A 20,860-nucleotide genomic window follows, 5' to 3' on the forward strand; every position below is an offset into this window, starting at 1 on the left:
CTTTGAAAGAGTTTCAAACCCTCAGCCGACTGAAATGCAGGTGTCTGTAACTCCCTATGAAAATGTGGGAAGCCCATTAGCGTTTACGGGCCAGGAAAGCTGACCTAGAAGCTGCCAGAAGCCTGGAAATTCTCATTAAGATCTTCCTGCGTGTTGCATGTCAAATAAAGGTCAGGAACTTTCAATATGCAATCACAACGGGCTGTTGGCTGAATCAGCTCTCATCTGACTGGCTAAAATAATGGGGGGCAGAGAGAAAACAAGGAGTGACAACATGCACGGTAAAGCGGGATGAAATGATAAAGACAAACGTGATCATGTAATTAACTGGAGTGGTATATTCAAGACAGCCTTTCATCCCTCTGACACAGCTAAAACAACATCTCACGAAATAAAAATGTTGCGAGCAGATCTGCCATGAATACAGCTCGTCATTCTGTAAATAAATGGGAATAATTAAATGCAACTGAGCAAATAATTGTGCGTATAGTTACGGCAAAACAAATAGGCTTATCACACCCGTAGTTAAGTGTGGCTGTCAATCTTAAACACTGATCTCTTCTTACATTTCTTTGAGCTTCTGTGCCACTTGAAACTGCACTTCGGTACTGTCAGTATGACTCTTAGTGAATATGATAAATTCCTTGTGATGCACCTCATTTGTAGGTCGCTTTGGATAAAAGCTTCTACTTAATAATAAAATTGAAAACTGCTGGTCTAGTTATAGGTGAAAGCTAGTATTAATCTATTACTGACCCCAAGGGGGTCAATACTGAGTAAGACCATTAGAAGCAATACTGCTGCGAAAACCAGACCATAGGTAGAGAGGACATACTGTGCGTGTGATTCGAATTCTGCAACTAGTTTTAAATCCTATCATGCTTTCGATATCACCGTAATTCTTTTCAATGGATTTATCTGTTAAGGTTACAATAATTCTATCTGGCAATTCAGTTTTCATAAAGTATGACATTGGATTCGTTTTCCACAAAATAGCCTAAATATCTCTAAAGCATGACAGGTATCACTGAAATAGTTTCTGGAGATATCACACTTGTTTCTGTGAGGTTTCCTTAGGCCTCTAAAACAGCAAAAAAGCAAATGCAGACTGTCCTATTTTTAGAATCAGAAACTCATCAGAAACATTCTGTGCCAGTCAATCATTTTGCATGTTAGGGTTTACAGACATTACAGACTTGAAAGGAGGAAAGTAAATCAGCTGAATCACTTGCAGCACTTCAGCAACAAGCTTCAGCAACAAAACTGGTGTTAATCTATTCCTTTGAATCAGTTTAAACTCTAATACATAGATTCATAAGCATCATCACTCAAAAACATACATCATTGTTCAAAAGTTTAGGGTAATTGTACTTGTACTGTATTATGTAAAAAAAAAAACATTTTAAATAGCTGACCTTGCCCAGCATGTTACGATTTAAAAAGCATCCCGGGGTGATACATCATGAGCTGTAAAAAATATATAAAATATAAATGTATTTTTTCAAGAATTGAAAACACTCCTACACTCAAGATGCTGCAGTATTATATAATATAGTTAGATTTTCTTTGAATTTATCTTAGTCTAAACATAATTCCCATTATATCATGTGTGTTATTCTATAGTTGTGAGGAGTTTACAATTAAATATAACGGTATATTATAATGTTAATTTTGCCGTTTACATTATTTGAGTCGGCAGAGCAACAGAGGCCATTAAAATGATTCTTTTAATTACACAATGAAAATGCAAAAAGCTGAAAAATATAGATTTTTCTGCTATTGAACAGGAAAAATGGACCAAAGTGCTTTTTCTAAACTTTTAAGCCATTTTTGACTACATGATTAATTAAAAGAGAAGATTTTATCTCTTCCTGTTGAGTTCTATAATCCTAATATCACTGCACAAGATAAACTAAAGCACTAAAGCGTTAAGAACACAATCGAGTGAAAAGCAGGCAGCATCCAAACGGAAAATAACATCTGCCGTTTTTTGCCATACATGATAATAGATAATATATGCACAAAATCTAGAAATCTTCATATTCTGTCCCAGAAGAAAGCTCTGGTGTAGTTCATTACATGAGAATTTCTCAGCCTAATCATTACCGGTCAAGGGTTAAATTGCATTTGAGATGAGTAATAATCTTCACCAGGATATTAATGAAATCTAATGAAGGTGTACGAGAGGCTTAGTGTTAGAAAAATTAGATGTCATGTTCTCTACAACTGGTCATGAGAAATCAGAGTTTTGAAGAAAATCAGTAAAGCGTTTAAACAGCATCTGTGCTATCCTGGACACCTGGTCTGTTTCAGTTTGCGAGAGTATGTTTTGTTTTTCTAAGCCAGCAACTGGATCTGACATTTCATGCTTATAACAAAAACATAATAAGACCTATTTTAGTCCAAATATGCTTGATCTTTTAGCAATTATGCAATGTAGCTCGTCAAGTTTAAATGTGAGTGTTAACATTCATAGAAAGCATCTTACCCAAATCTGTTCAATGTAATATATTCTTTACTTTGCTTAAATGGATTCTGTCCACTGAACAGAATTTCAATTGAATTTCAATCAGTTGGCACGAAGGTCCCTCACGAAGTCTTAATCAACACTGTAAAATAAAAAAAAATGAACAGTAAATTTATATTTACCCAAAATCTCCCTCTAATTTGTTACCCTGGCAACCAGCCTTTGACAGCCACTAATCAAAATCCTAACACGTTCCCATTTCTTCCATTTCTGACAACTGAAATATTAATTTCTGAAATGGCAATCCTGTTTTGTTTGCTCCCTTAAATCCATGGAACACTATAAATGTCTTTGATTATAAATAATTCAGCTTTTATGTACCGTGCACTCTGGCACCACGGGCCGATGTTGCAATTCAGCCCTTTTCCCACAATGCACACATGTCCATTTCTAGCCAGCTGATATTCGTAGCTGCGCATCTCCCGTGCAAAATCTTGCAATGTCAAAACCGTCTGGTTTCCAGGGCGGAACCAAGACAACTGAGCCGTTTTAGTCAGCGACCCTGCTACCCAGCGATAATCTGCAATGCCGTGGGATTAAACCCCTTTGAGTTTCCGTCCTGGCTGCCATAAGATTTCTGTTATCGTCGGCAAGCAGGTTCTGGAGTTACGTAACTTTTACAACCCAAGCTTGCACCAAAACTGTCCAAAAACCTGGCAGGAGTCTATGCTAGCCTTAGATTAGCTTCAAGGACTAATTGAGATATGTAACAGTGGAGTTTTTAGAAGCACCAAACATAAACAGTGATCAAACATGCGACCCAAGGGATCTCAACGCTATTTAAAGATCTCTCAGCCACCACGCCTACTTTAATGATCAGCCTAGATTATCAGTGAATTAAGAATTACATTTCAGGCCATCACACAACTCTATTTTTTAGTTTTGGAAAACAGTAGATTTGTAGGTGCTTTATTGTCCGTGTTTACTTTTTTGCTCTTTTTTAGGAAGTCAATTATGTTTGCTTCACTTATAGTCGATTAGCATATTAAACTGAAATAAAATAACGTATTTAATAACAAAATATGTCATTAAACAGATAACACCATTGCTAATCTTCTTAGTAACAATACCAGCAAGTCTTTGTGTTGACCCCCTGTCCTTAAAAGTGATAGTTTAATAAAAAATAAAAAAGTGTGTCATTATTTACTCACCCTCTTGTCATTTCAAACCTGCATGATTTTCTGTAGAACACAAAAGATAACTTCAAGAATCTTGGTAACGAACAATGGCGGAACCCATTTACTTCTGTTGTATGGACACAAAACCAATTCAAGTAAATGGGTACCACCATTGTTTGGTTACCAACACTCTTTAAGATATCTTCTTTTGTGTTCTGCAAAAGAAAGCCATACAGGTTGAAATTACAAAAGGGTGAGTAAATGATGACAGAATTTTCATTTTTGGGTGAACTATCCCTTTAAACAACATAATCGACATAAGGTAACTGCTTGTGATTCTTATCTTAACCCTCTATGAGAACTTTATTTATCCCACCTCCAACCTGCCATCATCCGGGGTATCTGACCCTGAAAACTGAGGTAAGGTTTTCATTAGTTCTAGGTCCTTGGTTTCACCTGACAGCATCGATTTATGTGCCATTTTACCAATGGTGATGGTGATTCCGGAGAAATAGGAATGTCCCACTAACACCTGGACAAAAGCAAAAAACTATTTCATTTATCCACTACTGTAATTGGCCTCAATGAGCATATGTTGCGAGCACCGGCACTGGCCGCTACCCAAACTACCAAACCAAGTATTCAGTGTAAATGATGCAGACAGATTACTGCCGTGATCCCAGATCTGCTCATTACATCCAAACCATTTCCTCAGATCCAACAAAGAAACGTCGATGTTACATCAGTAGTGCGTGAAAGTAAAGCCTTGAACCATTGAGCTGGTGGTTTTATGTCACCCATTCTCCCGTTTGGCCCTGGGTGCTGTGGAACAAACCAAATCCAAATGGCTACACAGTTCAGCTACGCTGCACGCCAATTCATCACATAGCTGCCAGTTGGAGAGTCAACTGACTACTAACATGTTGGTGCTGAAATGCAAAGCCAGTCCGCAAAGACCAAGATCAACCCAAAAGACCTCCAGATATGTAATGTGATGGAAAAGTGTACAAAACACGCACTTCTGTACAAGAATTATACTGAGGAAAAAGGTCAAATGCTATTCCTAATTTGTGCCAAATCATCCCATAACCTTCATGCATATATTTGAAAAAATATGGTCTGTTTTGACAGTCCATCACCGCAATGTACTGTAGCTACTGAAATAATTAACAGAAAATGATTCATTATATTTAATGAATGTATCTTAAAATAAAATGAAAACATTTCTGTTGTCTTTTTTATTTTTACATCTCTTTACCAAAATGAAATTGTGGTACCTCAATACTAGTGTTACTATTGTAAAAATTTCTCTCCTCTTCACAATAATTATAGATTTACAATAGTGACTGATCACTGTAGGAGCTAGTAATATGGCAGATATTGTAGCTTCCTAAATCGTCAAGGGCTTCTCTGATTGCATTTCCCGCAGCATGCACCTCGAGATCATACAGAGGTCATTTACTGTATTGCTAAGTATAATACATCATGGCAGAGACACAGTGCTTAAAGCGGTACACCTCCAAACTCATTTGTAATAGTCGAAGATTAATAAAGTGCTTAACCTCAATCACAAAAACGTTTACTACTGTTCTGCAATAAAACCATCAGGTTTTTATTGTATTTTATTGAGTCGTGGTGATCATATGGACAAGAAGGGTTTAATCCCGATCCATCCCTCTCTTCTTAATTTCAATTCAATTTCATGCCACTCTCTATTATTTGTTTAATTCAATGTAAAAAGGGCCCATGTGTTTAAAAAAGAAATTAAAGGTGAATAAATAATGACAGAATTTTTATTTTCGGGTGAACTATCTGTTTAACGAACCAGAAATATTTGACGCATTGCATTTTGGGATACTGTTCTCTGCATACAGGTATCTGCATTATGGTTGCATGCTATAATGACCATAGCCCATTTTTACTATCTCTGAAGGTTGCTGTAATTTAGACAGTTTCTGCATATCTCATGTTAATCTTGAGTATTTACAGACAGAGCTGGGTAGTAACGGATTACATGTAATCTGGATTACGTAATCAGATTCCAAAAATCAAGTACTTGTAATTAGAGTAAACTACATTTTAAAATACTCGTAATCTGAATACAGTTACTTTTTTATGGATTACATGATTACGTATTATTCACAGAATCGCAGTAAATTGTTTACAGTTCAGTGATTCTCCTACATTTTTTAAAAACTTTTTTATAATAAACATACCACTTCTATATGTTTGTGATTCTTCAAATTAGCCGAAGGCAGCCGAAGTGGAGTAGTATGAAGAGGATTCTCAACCCCGCTAAAAACTTTCTCTTATTACACTGATAAAGGTATGCATATTTCACTCCGCATTTTCCATTTAAAGCTCGCTCCTCACAGTCTTTGTCCGCCTCACTGGAGACAGATCGTTCCATCGACAGTTAGATGCAGTAGAGTCTACATTACAGCTAGTGCTTGATATGCAGGAGGAATATTTTCGTAGTTTTTCGTGAAGGGACAAACTGCTTGTACTTTTTTAAACCAATGTATTTCATGTCTGACGATTGAGATCTCTGGCAAAATTTAAATATTAAATGATACCTTGCAGATACACCATTCATGGATTCATGGCCCTGTGAGCTGCATGAAACAGTCTGTATTACTATTCTGAATAAATATATTATTATATAAATATATATATCAAATATATTGATTTACATTTAAGAATTTGACATGAAAACTATGTTAGGTTAGATATAGGGTAATTAAAAGATTGAAAAAGATTCATAACAGTGGGGTGCCCTATTTGCCCTGCACAACACCCCTGCACAACACCCCCCCTCCCCCCGATTGCGGGTCTCCCGGAATTTAGTACCAAAAATGTTGACAGGTATGCACTAGGGGTGTGACGAGACACTTATCCCATGAGATGAGAAACAGATTGGGTTCACGAGAACAAGACAAGATTTTTACACAATTTTTAAGTAATACTCAATGATGAAATATATGAAAAAGTACTATAGTCTCAATCACAAAATACAAAATAGGTACATTTTAATTTGATGTCTTTTTCCTCTTTGGAAAAGAAGATTTTTTCCTCTTTGTATCTGTCAAAATAGTACAAAATTATCCTGCTTCAATATATGTGACATCAAATTAAATTTAAATCAAACGTAATCTAAATGTAATCCCAAAGTAGTCCAATTACATTGCTAAAAATGTGTAATCTAAGAGATTATGTTACTGACTACAAATTTTGTCAAGTAATCTGTAATCAGTAACTGATTACAATTCATAAGTAATCTACCCAGCTCTGCTTAAAGAATAGTATCGTACCCTTCAAATATCCGGAGAGTCTTTAATTTGATCACATTTATAAAAGACAGATACAGCTGTACGATTATTTCCGAAAGCATACGCATGCAGGGGGGAGGGCAGAACTAAAGCCTGTGCGCACCCATTGCCAACAAAACACAGACATATGAATCAGTTTCATGTACCGTGGGCGGTTCATGTCCGGCATTTTATAGCGCTGGGACCACTACATCTATCAGTTTCAAATGATCTCCAAATCCAGCGTTATATCCACGGTTTATATAACACCCATCACTGAAATGCCATGAACAAACAAACACACCTCAACTTCTCTCACTATCGCAATAGTAACGAGCTGCAGCTGCAGGCCCACAGCGCAGCCAATCTTGAAGGTAAGCGGGTCTTTCCTATCGCTCGTCGGTTGATACTGAAATTGGGCGGGCTATTTCTTTCGCCTTGCTGTGGGCGTGCTTTTCCGGGAGAATTGCCCAATAAGGGACTAAGAAAAGTTGTTATGTAACAGTTTTTCATGTTCGAAAAAAACTTTCCAAAACCTATACGAACCTTGGGGGAGTGTATCCAGCACAGAAATACTATGTAATACGTCCAACTCGTTTTTTGACAAGTTGACCATGTCAAGCATGAGATGACAATAAGTTTAACATTGTAAAGAAGTCAGAATGCATGAAACACCGTTGTCTACCTCAGGTCTTTTAAAACCCCACTGGAATGCTTTTTTTACAGTAGGCATTAGCAACTTCAATGGCCTTCACTAATTAATAATTTTGAGGCTATGTATTGCCAATTTCACCAAACTAGTACGGTCACCATATATACTGTATTACTGCAGCTTTACTTTTACTTTAACAGGGCTTGAGAGCTCAGAAAATCTTTTGTATCTGTCAATCTTCCAGACATAACAGCAGGTAGAAAGCAAGAAGGCATCTAGTGTTCAGCTGAGCTGCGGGTCCCTAGAGCTGCTGTCTATGCACTAGCCACTTGCTGTTTTTGTGAACCCCCCAAAAGAGAGACTTCACAGTGTGTGGCTGCTCCAAATTCCCCACTTCTCATTGTAGCAGATCAGATGAAGAATGAGAGAGAGAGAAAACAGATGCTGGCCCCACAACCACTAGAAGGATGTGTGCCAGCACGAAAACTTCAGAAACAAAGCTGGAGGGGTGGATTAGGAGGAAACTGTAAACAATTAGGGAAAAGAGAGGAATTATGGGAAAATCTCAAGTGATTTAGTACTCTGTCTGGCTGGCTGTGTCCAAAACTGAAGTCAATTGCCTTGCTGCCCACTCAGTCAATGACTTAATAGGCAGCATTTTTGTATGAAGGAACATCTAGAAAACTAGTTTGAGATGAGCTGCCAAGGCACGTCACGTCTAATGATCTAGAACAAATTAAGTGAGCTCTAGAGAAACTAAACAAATATTAGAATGCTGATTGAGACAATAAGGTATGAAAGACCACACAACAAATAAGCAGTAAGTTGATATTGCTATTTAAGTAACATCTTAATAAATAATCACATCCTTAAAGCTGCAATCCATAGCTTTTTCGGTTAAAAGTGAACAAATAATACCTCACATACATGAAGATAATGGTAGGTGCGTAGGACAACTGACCAAATGCAAATAAAAAATAAAAAAATGGAAACAAATCTTGCACAATATCAATACTTGCAAAAATATAAAAAATATATTTATTCGCGATGTTTCAATCCCATGACCTTAATCAGGCATATACACCATAAAAACGATCAAAAATCTGTTATTCGTCCTTATGTTATTCTGATTATTTTGTTACAGTATTCGGAAACTTTGGTAAAATCATTTTTGTACATAATCTTATGAAAACTTTGTTTTTCCCAGAAACCTTAAAAACACTTAGCAACTCCCTAGCAACCGCTTAGAACATGACATGTCTACCACCCCCTAAAAGCATTAGCATTGTGATAGTGACTTAAATCACTTCAATTCCGTTCAACGTAAAATTCTATTTCCCTTCTCTAAACTCCTCCGACAGACGCTACTTTTATTCTGTCAACTGCACACACAGGATTGTGGGATATCACAGGCAGCAAAGGAAACATTTATGCCGCTTTCAAAAACCGACCAGATGGTGCGATCTTAGTAGACAGAATGTTACACAAACAGTGGATTCGGATTTGCCTTGATGTCTTTCCCCTGGATACCGCCTGAGAAGTTAGTATTTTTCAGGATTCAAAAACAACCTCCCTCTCCCTATCATACACACAGAGTGCACATTGTACTGTGCATCTCATATATGCTTGTGACCAGTGTGGTCGGCTCTGCCCACTTAACCTTGGCAAGGCCATGGGCCGAATACAGAACAGCATGTCAACAGTACACACCCGTCTTACTCGACACTGTTAGTATGAGCATCAGAGCGCTCGAACAGGGCCTGTCAACAGCTGTGTGACACACACAGAGCAGCACCCATAGTGGATAGGCTTAAACAGAGCAACCTATTACAGGCACCAAATCAATGAGCAGACGCATTTAGAGAGAGAGAGAGAGAGAGAGAGAGAGAGAGAGAGAGAGAGAGTAAGTGTAAAGTAGGTGAAAATGAGAGAGGGTAAATGCTGAAGGGGACCAGACTGAGAAGTCTCCCTGCGGCAATACACACTCCCATACACAACCTTGTGTAGAAGAAGAAGAAGCTGTGTGTATAACACAGTGGAAAGTATTTGACTCAAAATCTGACTGCAAGGACATGTTTCTGTATGAGGTTATGTGAATAGTAAATGTTAGATTTAAAACCATGTGATGTGACATTTCACACTGTTGTGATGATGGTTTGATACTGAAATTGAAACACATTCATGTCTCTGTTCTTCTTTTTGCATAAAACAAGTACATTATATTCTGTTTTCTCATTTTGTACATAAATTGTGGAGTTCTTCTTCAATTGATGTAAAATATAAGTTATTATGGGTGACTGTAAACCATCGTTTGGTTCCAAACTTACTAAAATCTACCTAAAGGTTTTTGAACAATTGTTGTTTAGTATTTATTGTTTTATAAACTGTGAAAGGTACACAGTAAATTCAAAGCGGTAAACAGATCTCAAATGCCTTCAATGAACCGCTGAACAATTCAAATCCAACCTGCAGAAAAAAAATAGATCTAGCGGTTCTGGTATGTAGCCTACACATTTTTTTTATAAACAAACACGTAAGCACTATATATTGAAAAAAAAGGTTATAAAATCACTCAAACTGTAAAACTGTCCTAGAAAGGTTCAATGTGTCGTCAAACATCTGTCTCAAACTACAGAGGACGTTTCAGTAGTGGTTGAAATAACACTAATATCTGCTGCATCTGCCAACATCCATTTATCAGTTTCAACATCAAAGTCTGACTGAAGGGAACTTAAAAATGTCCAGATAAGAGAGTTATTGGCGTTTAGCTCTGAGGTTTTATATCAGAGAACTTCAATCATGTTTATAACTGTTTGTCACCATTTGATTTCCAGACAACCCCAACAGTGGTTTATGTGAAATATTCTGGAGATCAATATTTTAATGAGGATCTGAAAGGAAAACCAAATAACCACATCTACAAACAACATGTGAAATTTAGTGGTTTTAAAGAGCAGTTTAGCTTAGATAATGCTGGTATGACATCATATTTATTTGAAGGGGTGGTGCAACGGTGTGTCATGCATTCTGACTTCTTTACAATGTTAAACTTGCTGTCTTCTCATGCTTAACATGGTCAACTTGTTAAAAAACGAGTTGGGCGTATTACGTAGTATTTCTGTGCTCAATACACTCCCCCAGCGATCGTACAGGTTTCGGAAAAAGTTTTTTTCGAACATATAAAACTGTTTCGTAACAATTTTTCTTAGTCCCTTATTGGACAATTCTCCCGGAAAAGCACGCCCACACGGCAGCAAGGAGAGCAGGAGAAGGAGTATGCGCAGACGTCACTTTCACTTGTGTGCAGGAGAGAGAGAGAGAGAGCATACGTTCGTGAAGTTCAGGTGTTTGTTTGTTCACTGCATTTGGGTGATGAATGTTATATAAATGGTGGATATAACGCTGGATTTGAAGATCGTTTGAAACTGATATATGGAGCCGTCCCAGAGCTAAAAGATGCCGGATATGAACCGCATGCGGTGAGTGAAACTGATGTCTGTGTTTTGTTGGCAATTGGTGCGCACGTGCTTTAGTTCAGCCTCCCCCCCACACGCACCTTATGCTTTCGGAAATAATGGTACAGCTGTATCTATCTTTTATAAATGTGATCAAACTAAATGCTCTTCGAAGATACAAAGTATGCAATAATACTCTATTGGTACTCAAGATTAATATGAGATTGGCAGAAACCGTGTGTGTTAGGGCCGCTTTAATGATTTCTAAATACAGACATAGTTGGTGCAAATAACAAAATTTTTTATTAAAAATTACCCAAAACTCACTCAAAAATTCACATAAAAATCTATTGATAATAGTAGCAACACCAAGTAACATTTCTTGGCAACTAACAAATTCCAGCCTTCATTTTTACTGCCAGATTACACATCTGGCATATTCACACTAACAAGTGAAAAAAATAAAAATAGACTCATATCTTACTTGCTTTTCCAGTTCAACAATCTTATCAAGTTTTACATGTTAATAGTAGATCTCCAGGGGAAAAACACTGAGCCAAGACACCATCAACCCGAAGTGAACAGGGCTTTCCTCCTTCTGTAAAACTGCACAGTCTGCTCGTCTAACAGAAAACACAATGATTTTCCTACTATGAATGTTCATCTTCTATCCCCACAGCACTGCACCCTGAAACTAATAAGCATCATCAATCTGCAGCCAGATAATTTGCAAATTACTGGCAACTGTTGTGTATTATCGTGTTTAATGTTGTTGCACAAGTCCAATGTTTCTCCAGGAAAACTCCTTAGGGGAGCTACTCGCTTTGATAAGCAGCCCGCGCTCCTTTTGCAGCAATTTCCCCTATAACTTTCGATTCGAATTTCACCGGCTGATGAAATCTGGGATCAACAGCAAAACCCCGGAAACAACAAAATTCCAGTGGCTCACAACAAAAGTGTTGAGCTTTGTGTATTTTTTCCTCAGTGTACTGTAGGCAAAAGTCCTCTAGGAATTTGTTGCTTCATCTAAACTGATGCCACCGCAGGCCACAAGTAAGTATTTAGGTACATCGATTCACATACAATATTGATATAACACTGTATACAATATGAAATCACGGAGCATGGATTTAATTAAACCGGTTAATAACCCGGTGTTATATGTTTAAGCAAAATAGAAACAGCACACTAAAACATCCACCCTAGCTTGAGGTGCAATACAACAGTGTCTACAAATGCAACCCAACAAAAGATCCGCTTCATAGCTGCTCTGATGACCCGACCTGTAGAAGAATCCATCAAGATGATGTAGAGGCATTTGATGGTAAAAAATGTCTAGTAGACAGATGATAAAAACATATCTTATTTTTTGCCACTTGGCACCTGAGCGCTTGAGCAATAAATCAGCTATCTCAAGATGATGAAAAGGTCTCTCAAAAGTTTCACATTCAAGTGCAATATTCCTTCAAAACGTTGTCTTCAGCAGTTTATAGATAAGCTTGCGATTCAAGGCTTGAAATTAAAATTGGACAAACAATAAAGCTAAATCTCAAAAGTACGCAATGCCCTTGAATGAAGTTTCGGAATAATCCAAATAATCCGAAACTCTGAGCCAAATGCAAACGGACAGTTTTATTTTAGCTGTGTATTTGGCTGTTGTGTGGCATCAGTGTTTTTGTAGATATGCACAAATTTGGTTTGAAGCAGATAATTGCAAGTACACAATATCCCAGGATGTTTGCAAGACTACCACTTTTGTTGCGCTCCAGTCACTTTGACACAAAAATGACGCAAAATAGCAAAGTGTGGTTTAACGTGTCAGTCAGACAGTTCCTTCATATCTAAACAGACGATTCTTGGCCGAATATACTACGAAACACATTGGTGCTTTTAACACCAATAGTCAAAACTTTGGCTTAAGAGACTAACAAAATTTCAAAATTTGAAATTATGAATGTAGAATTGAGCCCATCTTCAATGACAGAAACAGATTACATGGCTGTGACCAAAGCTCTGTGCCTGATACAAAATGCGACAAACATGCATGACATGGAAATGACATGTCTGCTAAATAACATGCGTCTGCTAGTTTGACATGGTGATGAGAAATGCAGCTGCCCAATGCTGGTAAGGAGGAAGACAGCAGCTGATCCACAGAAAAGGACGTCCTCCGCTTAACCTACCTGACATTTGAGATACGCAAGCCTTCACTTTCACTCCTGTGGGGGGAGAGAAAAACACAGAGTTAGAACAGGAAGCAGAAATTTAAGACAGGTGAAAATATGAGCACTTTCCATACATCAAATTTCAATCAAAATGCTAACTATGTTCTATCAGACCAAAGTCATTCGAGGTATGTATGTATATTATATATATATACCTTGAATTACATGATCCTTTTTTGTACAATTGTTTCTATTTGCTTTTATTTGCAGAAAATGAACACTGGAGAAACATGTCAAAATAACAGAAAAGATGCTCTGTATTTTTTCAGACCTCAAATACTGCAAGTTCATATTTACTCTTAAGCAATACAACTGTATTTGTAAAAAATGTGATTTTGTTCAAATTCAACAGACACTGGACTGAAATGGCCACAATACATCTAGAAACGATGAATAAATAAACATTCGGAATGATCTCTTAATTTTTTCCACAGCTGTAAGTTATTAAGTTACTGCTTAGTATATATGAAATATATAAAAAGTGTCAAATGTAAGTTGGAACGGACACGTATGGCTTCCTGTCGCATTCATAATATATAATGAAACTCTTTTCAATAGTGCATTCTCTATTCTGCAAATACCCAGTGGCCATTATTACATTCTACATCGGTACCAGTCTCTCCGGCATATGTGCAACGTTCAGCATGTGATGGAGAGCTCTAATATTCACACTTGTGACTTACAGCCGATTACCTCAGGCGTCCCCGACCTCAAACCCTGGTTTAATAATTCACAAGCTCACCTTCGTGGAAAAGCTTTGTTAGAACTTCTACAGTACTTACAGTATCTAAAGGTGCCAACAGCCAAGCTCTCTCTCTAAAAAGATGTCAAAAACCTTTACAAATCGGTTATGATCCCAACCCATTACACTGCAAAATTGCCCTAAAAAATAGCCTTAGGCTGGAGGACTGTTGGCCATTATGTAAATGTCGGTACTGTGTTCATCCATTTGACTTTGTAGGTACATATTTGAGAGTAGACATAACAATATTGATGACATTTTCCAACCAGGTCCTTTTCGTAAATTCAGAGCACCCAGAAAAGAGCACCCTTGACCCCACCCTGGTACCAATATAAGCAACGCGAGGGACTTTCTGTTTTTTCCATGGGTCACCTCTTTAAATTGCACGAAGGGTTAACATCTCCCCTGTTGCTCTGCTTTGACTAGATGGGAGAGTCCCAAACTCAATTAGTCACATTATATACGAGCTTCACGCTTGTACCAGATTCAGACGTCAATGAGTGAAGCAAAACGCTGACACGTCAGTTATTGCTCAATCCTGCCGTGTCTGGCCTCAGATGATAGACTTCTGTCAGGCTGCACCAAATAATATTTGGTGGTAAACCGTTAGCATAACACAGATATTATAGTCATTTTCATAGAATTTCCCCTGATGTAAATGTATTCGTTTTGGCCAACCCTATTAGAAAAACAGCTTAAGGTCAGCTGGTCTCCCTCTGTGGCTTGCTGACTGAAGACATAATTTGGACACCTTTAACCCAATAAACAGAAGCATTTAGATGCAAGCCTCAGCACTACAAAGAGAAAAACTGACTAATTAAGCAGTTATCCAAACAACGTGCAATTCTAAACAAATACACTTCATTTATGAGTACAGTAAGATAATAAAGCAATGGTGCAGATGGCCCATGAGGGTCATAGGTGCTTCATTATAATGGTTTAGTGAGTGCTAGTTTTGAGATGATGTTGTGTGTTGAAGTGCAAACAGAACGGAGTAAAAAGCTAAATAAGCAATTACGTAAATGAAGCAATGCAAGAGGGAACAAGCAGATATTTGGCCCAGAACCTTGGAGTCGACCACAGCAGTTTGCAATTGTCTATTAGTGTATATTAGGTCAAAATGGACCTTACTGGTTTGTATTAATGTACACATGCATTTTTATTTAAAAAACTAAAAAGGTGACCACACACTTTTTTACAGCAGCCTATGTAAAGCCTATGGACAACAGTTGTTTACATGGGTCATATGGCACGAATACATGTTTTTCTGTGTTTTTTGGTGTGTTATAAGTTGCCCATGCATGTATTAGACACGTAAAATTGCAAAAATTAAAGAACAAAAGATGCATTCTGTCGAAAAGCGAATGCTCACCCAGACCGGCCTGAAACGCCTCATGTAACCACACCCCCACAAATCTATGTCAGTTCGTGGTATGACTTGACTAAGACCGCCCAAATGTATACGCAAGTAAGGTGGGCGTACCTGTTAGTACAATTGCTTCAGAACCTGATGTTCCAAATATGGTAAGAAGCGTTACATTTCCATCACACGCTTGCAGTATTCGACCAATCACTACGCACTGGTTAACTGGCCAATCATAGCACACCTTACTTTTCAGAGCGATGAGCTTTGTAAAAAATCTGCACGTTTCAGAGAGGTGGGGCAAAGAGGAGATACAAACATGAACGGTATGTGGAAAATACAGTGTTTTTGAACCTTAAATCGTGTATACACATTGCATTACATCTAAAACAAATGATAATATTCGTTTTAGCCGTGTCATATGACCCCTTTAATCATACCATAATCCAATTCTGACATGAATTAAAACATTGTGAACTAGAATTCTGGCCAACCACTAACCATTTGGAATGCTACCTACCTATAATGTGTCTGGAAAACTGAAACCAGGGCAGACACTTAAAAAAAAAACTACATACAGCGTATACTGTACACAGCGAGTTCGCCAGTATGAACGCACATTGCGTTCAGAACGACTCGCACACGAATGACTCATTTGAACTGATTCATTTAAACTGAAACTAAAGTGAAAATGATAAAAAAGCTTTATTTGATTAAAAAAAGTCTGTTTGGTTGTATATACGTAATGTTTTATATAACTTAATAATTGTCATTTCATCTAATTTTATTAGAACTTCATATGTCAAAGTCACTTTGGTTAAACCACTTAAAGGTACGGTAGGCCTACGTGTGTGTGTACAAGATCAGGATGGCACCACCTCCGCCTCATTTTGAGCCAGGAAAAACCCTGTATACTTATGATCCATTAAATCTAATTTGGATTTCATAGGTTCTATCATTTTTGACCCTGCCTGCAGTTGTACCACTGTTAGACCGCAGTGCACCCACTGATTCAGATTCTGAATTTCAAGCTCCAAACGTATAAAGCAAAACTAATAAACATCACCTTCGCGGCAGATAAAATGCTATTTTCGTATTACACTGATAAATCAGAATACTCAAGAGATCATCAAAGGAAAATCAGATCAGTTCGGTGTACTGGGGCTTTTAAAGTGAGCAGAGTCTGGCTACTCTTCCCTCTGTAAAATGCGAGACAAGCACAAATCGAACATCACAGCTCCAGCACTTCAAAGCTGTGGCTGTGCCTCCCCTCAGGAGTGGCCGTAGAGCAGATGTCTGAGAAAATCGTTTTGTGGCCTTCAGTGACACATGTTTAAGGAAAAAAAATTCAGAGCAACAGACCACAAGGCGATGGACGCAAAGATACCACGGCGTGTGAAGGTCTTAAAGTGCAGCCGGTGGCAAAATACACAGTGAACAACATTGAATTTGAAACAATGACAGTACATTTCTGCATATATTCATACTTGTTCTTTGTACATATTGTCTTAATACTATATTAGTTCAATTCAATTCATTAAATGAAGAGTTTGGTTCCAAAATGAGATAATTTTTTATAATGTTATCATGTTTATATTGTGTTTTATTGTGTTAGTTAGCTGTATTTTTTTAGTTATTATGGCTTAAATCAAAACAAACCAACTGCAGTTTGAATGATATTAATTGGAATGCACAATAAAAAAACATGATTTTTGAAAAATTTTAAGCACCGTGTATTAAATTAAATATATTAGCCTAATATATTTAATACACTGTGCTTCTTGGCCACCATTGACCACTATAGTAGGAAAAATGACTTTATAAATTTCTTTAGAACTGGAAACAGTTCTGGGGCACTTTTGACTACCATTGTAATTTTTCCAACTATGGTAGTCAATGGTGGCCAAGAACTGTTTGGTTACAAGCATTCTTCCAAATATCTTTCTCTGTGTTCATCAGAACAAAGAAATTTATACAGATTCGGAACAACTCGGCGTGAATAAATGATGATAGAATGTTTATTTTTGGGTGAACTGTCCCTTTAAAAAAAATCCTTTTTGTTTTGGCGTCATTTGTATGGTAAATAGGGTAATACAACACGTGATTCACTCAAACCATCCATCTGGCTTTTAAGGACCAAGCACTGGGCCCTAGTATTATGCATTATGCGGGAGAGCGATGTCAATCCAATGAAATCCAACACTGCAGCTCAATCACCACAACACAAGGTTATAATGACCCTAATCGTTATTTCTCTAATGAGGTCCTATCAAAATCAATCATCATTTCCAAGCTTGTTTTCATGGCATGCTTATGAACACAATTAAATCAAAGCATTCAATTTGAATAACAAATCCTATCTACCCAAACACCAGAACAGGTTACATTCAGATTGCTTATTGAAATTCATTGTGTTATATTGCTATGTGTGGGTTTTAAAAAAAGAGTTGGGCATCTCACCAGACACCAGGAAATCTTATCATCAATAATCTGGCTGTCTGCTTTAGGCTAATGCGTTCCCACTTCACAGTGATATATTTGATCTGTGCTAGTGGCTTCATTCACTTTTTATGCAAAGACCCTTTATACCAAACCATATTACAGTAAATGGCATATTATTACAGTAATGACTGCTACAACACAGCATGAAGGGCAAACATGAGCCTTTACAAACAACATGTGTTATGTGTGGTATGACCTACAACAATGGTTCTTATCTGGTTTTACTTCAGAACTTAATATTTATCTAACACAACACCAAAATTGTTTATCATAAAGTAAATTCAAGCTTTTTTGATTTCCTGTTTATTCATTACTGTAGTTGGTGTTTGGCTGGGGTAAACCTATAACTGTTTCCAGTTAGGAGGACATTCAAAACAGTCAATGTTTGCGCTGATGTTTATCATTTTTAATTATCTACATTTTCAGGACACAGGCCTCTATGGGATATTGTGTTGAATTCTTTTTGACCCTTCAAAAAAAAAAAAAAACTCACTGCAGCACAACCCTGTCAAGGGCAGAAACCAACAGGGTGAGACGACAGCAGCGTAGCTATGAAATATTACAAAGCAACATTGTGTGTTGTTTGATGGATAAGAATATAAATAAGTCAAAACCATGCCTGACTTTTCAGATCTGTGTCATAAAGCATCATTTTATATCTCCCACTGTTAGAGTGAACTTAATCTCATCTTAAACAAAATAGATGAGAAACAGTTCTGGCGTAAAGTAAATCACATCAAGAGTCATCGTTTTTCTTCTTTTGTCATATTAGATCCTGTGATCTATAAAACACTGGAGCAACAAAGATAACCCAAAAGCAATACATTTCATACTTTTTGTATGAACTCTCACTTTGTGGGAACTTCTTACAGTGTCTGTTCCATAAATTAAAGTCTGGCTTGTGTTTTTGACATCATGAATGACAAACTCTAGTCTAGAATTATCAGGACTGTAAACCATATTTCACAAGATCCATCAGACCCTTTGTACAGATTTCAACCAATAAATGACGCACGGACAGACAACATGCAAATGTGTCTTGGGTAAACAGTCTGTAAGTCTACTTCGAAGAAAAGTCGATTGCAAAATTGACTGCAGTGGATTACATTTTGCTCAAACAAAGCATAATAATAACAACCAAAATATAAAAAATATTATTTATTAATGATATTATTGAGTTAATAATAATAATTATTGTAATTATTGTTATTATAATAATAAATGACGCCAGCTTGGGGTCAAAAAGTGACAAACCCAAATTAATCAAACCTAAGTTGTTTCAAGCCAAAATACTGGGTTGTTTTAACCCATTGCTGGTGAAACATAAACATTTTCTGGGTTAATTTTAAGTACCCAATGGCTGGATTTGTCACATTTTGACCCAACGTGGGCTAAATGAGTGTATTATATTTGTGATTAGTTGCAATTAATTTGATTAATTTAACAGAACTGTTTTAAAATTGATTGCTTTTTACATAATTCAAAGGGCTGTCAGTTTATACTCCTGGGTGCCATCCTAAGGTGTTGGCCCATTCATGAGGCAGCCTGAAGCTCCCACAGCTATTAAAGGTCACAAGGACTCAAGTATTCATTCTCTTCTCTTTCTCCTCACTCCCCGTCAAACCCGAAAATTGTTTAATCCAGCAGGGCAATGAAATTAACCTTTTCACCCACCAGCCCGCTCCAGCAGTGCCTGGAAGGCAAATCACATTTTTAAAATGTATAAAGATAGCACGCCGCAGACCTGCGACCTCACACGTTCAAAACTTTTATCATTCATTAATGCTAAAGATAAGCCATAGATACATCTTTCCCAAATGACAATCGATGACAATCATGCATTATGTTCAGTACAATGTAGAATAGAAAAGACTCTTGGAGGACCTGGTTGGGAAACAGTTTTGAAGACAAAAGACACGGAATATTGGCAAAAGACAAAGTGTCAGTCTAAAACTATACAATCAATATGTGATTGATGCTTTTCTATATGCATGCAGTCATAAACGTTATTTCTTTAAATTTTTACTCTGTGAATATAAATGTTTCTCACTCGGCACAGTTCTCTCTCTCTCACTCAGCGACAGCAATTGTAAGCCTTTGCAGTTTCAAATAAGAGATTCACAGCCCCAAGTCTCTATCTAATTCCAATTGGATTTCTATTGATTCTTCTGTCTTTGGTATGTACCAAAACGCCTTGGCTAAACGCAGTCGATTGAACCAAAATACCTATTTTATCTTCAAGTTCAATTCCAGTTGAAATGACACTTAGCTAGGTGGATACGTAACCTGGTTATTCACGTTTGAGTGAGTTTGTCTGTATCAGGGTTTCTTTTCTTCACCTACCACAGAAACTGGTAACAATTTATCGCTGCACTGGACTGTACATCCATTTGCTGTGAAGCTCGGTTCTAATGAAACACATTGCAATGCGAGCAGTCAAGCCTGGCCACTTCACATGTGGCACACGCTTCGGCTCCTTTAATAACAAAGTGATGAGGAACAGGCCTTCAAGTTGACACATGCTGCAAGATCGCAGGAAAAGAAATAAAGTTTCATGAAACCTGATGATGGATGTACAACAAGCTTCTGACAGATAATCTATGGCTATTGAATTTGTCTTCGGATTAATTTTACAAATGGGCCATCATGGTACAGCACTGCCAGCAGTTTGGGTCATATGTAAATGGGCATTTGAAGAGCTGCTCTAATTAGATTCACTCCCATAAACTGGGCCCGGCCTTAAAAATGATATTATTATATAGAGTCTTTGACTCTTTTTCTTAAGTAACACAGGATTTTTTGGTAAATAATGTGCCATCCTCCTGCGAGATCCTGTGGACTTAACTGATCATCCCAGCTCAGGCAATCTCTGTCAACAACCAAGAGCAAAAATGGACCCTTGTTATTTTAATACTAATACTAACTTTTGTTTGTTTTTGTCTTTCTTCATGTAAAGCTGCTTTGAAAC

General features: G+C 37.3%; 1 protein-coding gene across 3 annotated transcripts in view; it reads right to left on the reverse strand.

The window, feature by feature from the left end:
• The window catches only part of iqsec1b (IQ motif and Sec7 domain ArfGEF 1b), a 148,944-nt gene that overhangs the window by 104,526 nt on the left and 23,558 nt on the right, over positions 1 to 20,860 (reverse strand). For all 3 annotated transcript variants that reach the window (XM_057361597.1, XM_057361598.1, XM_057361605.1), the window contains exon 2: positions 13,244 to 13,279. In XM_057361597.1, the coding sequence (XP_057217580.1) occupies positions 13,244 to 13,279 (36 nt within the window). The remainder of the gene's footprint in view (positions 1 to 13,243; positions 13,280 to 20,860) is intronic.

This window comes from Triplophysa rosa, linkage group LG20 (assembly GCF_024868665.1).
Source record: "Triplophysa rosa linkage group LG20, Trosa_1v2, whole genome shotgun sequence".
Taxonomy (NCBI): domain Eukaryota; kingdom Metazoa; phylum Chordata; class Actinopteri; order Cypriniformes; family Nemacheilidae; genus Triplophysa; species Triplophysa rosa.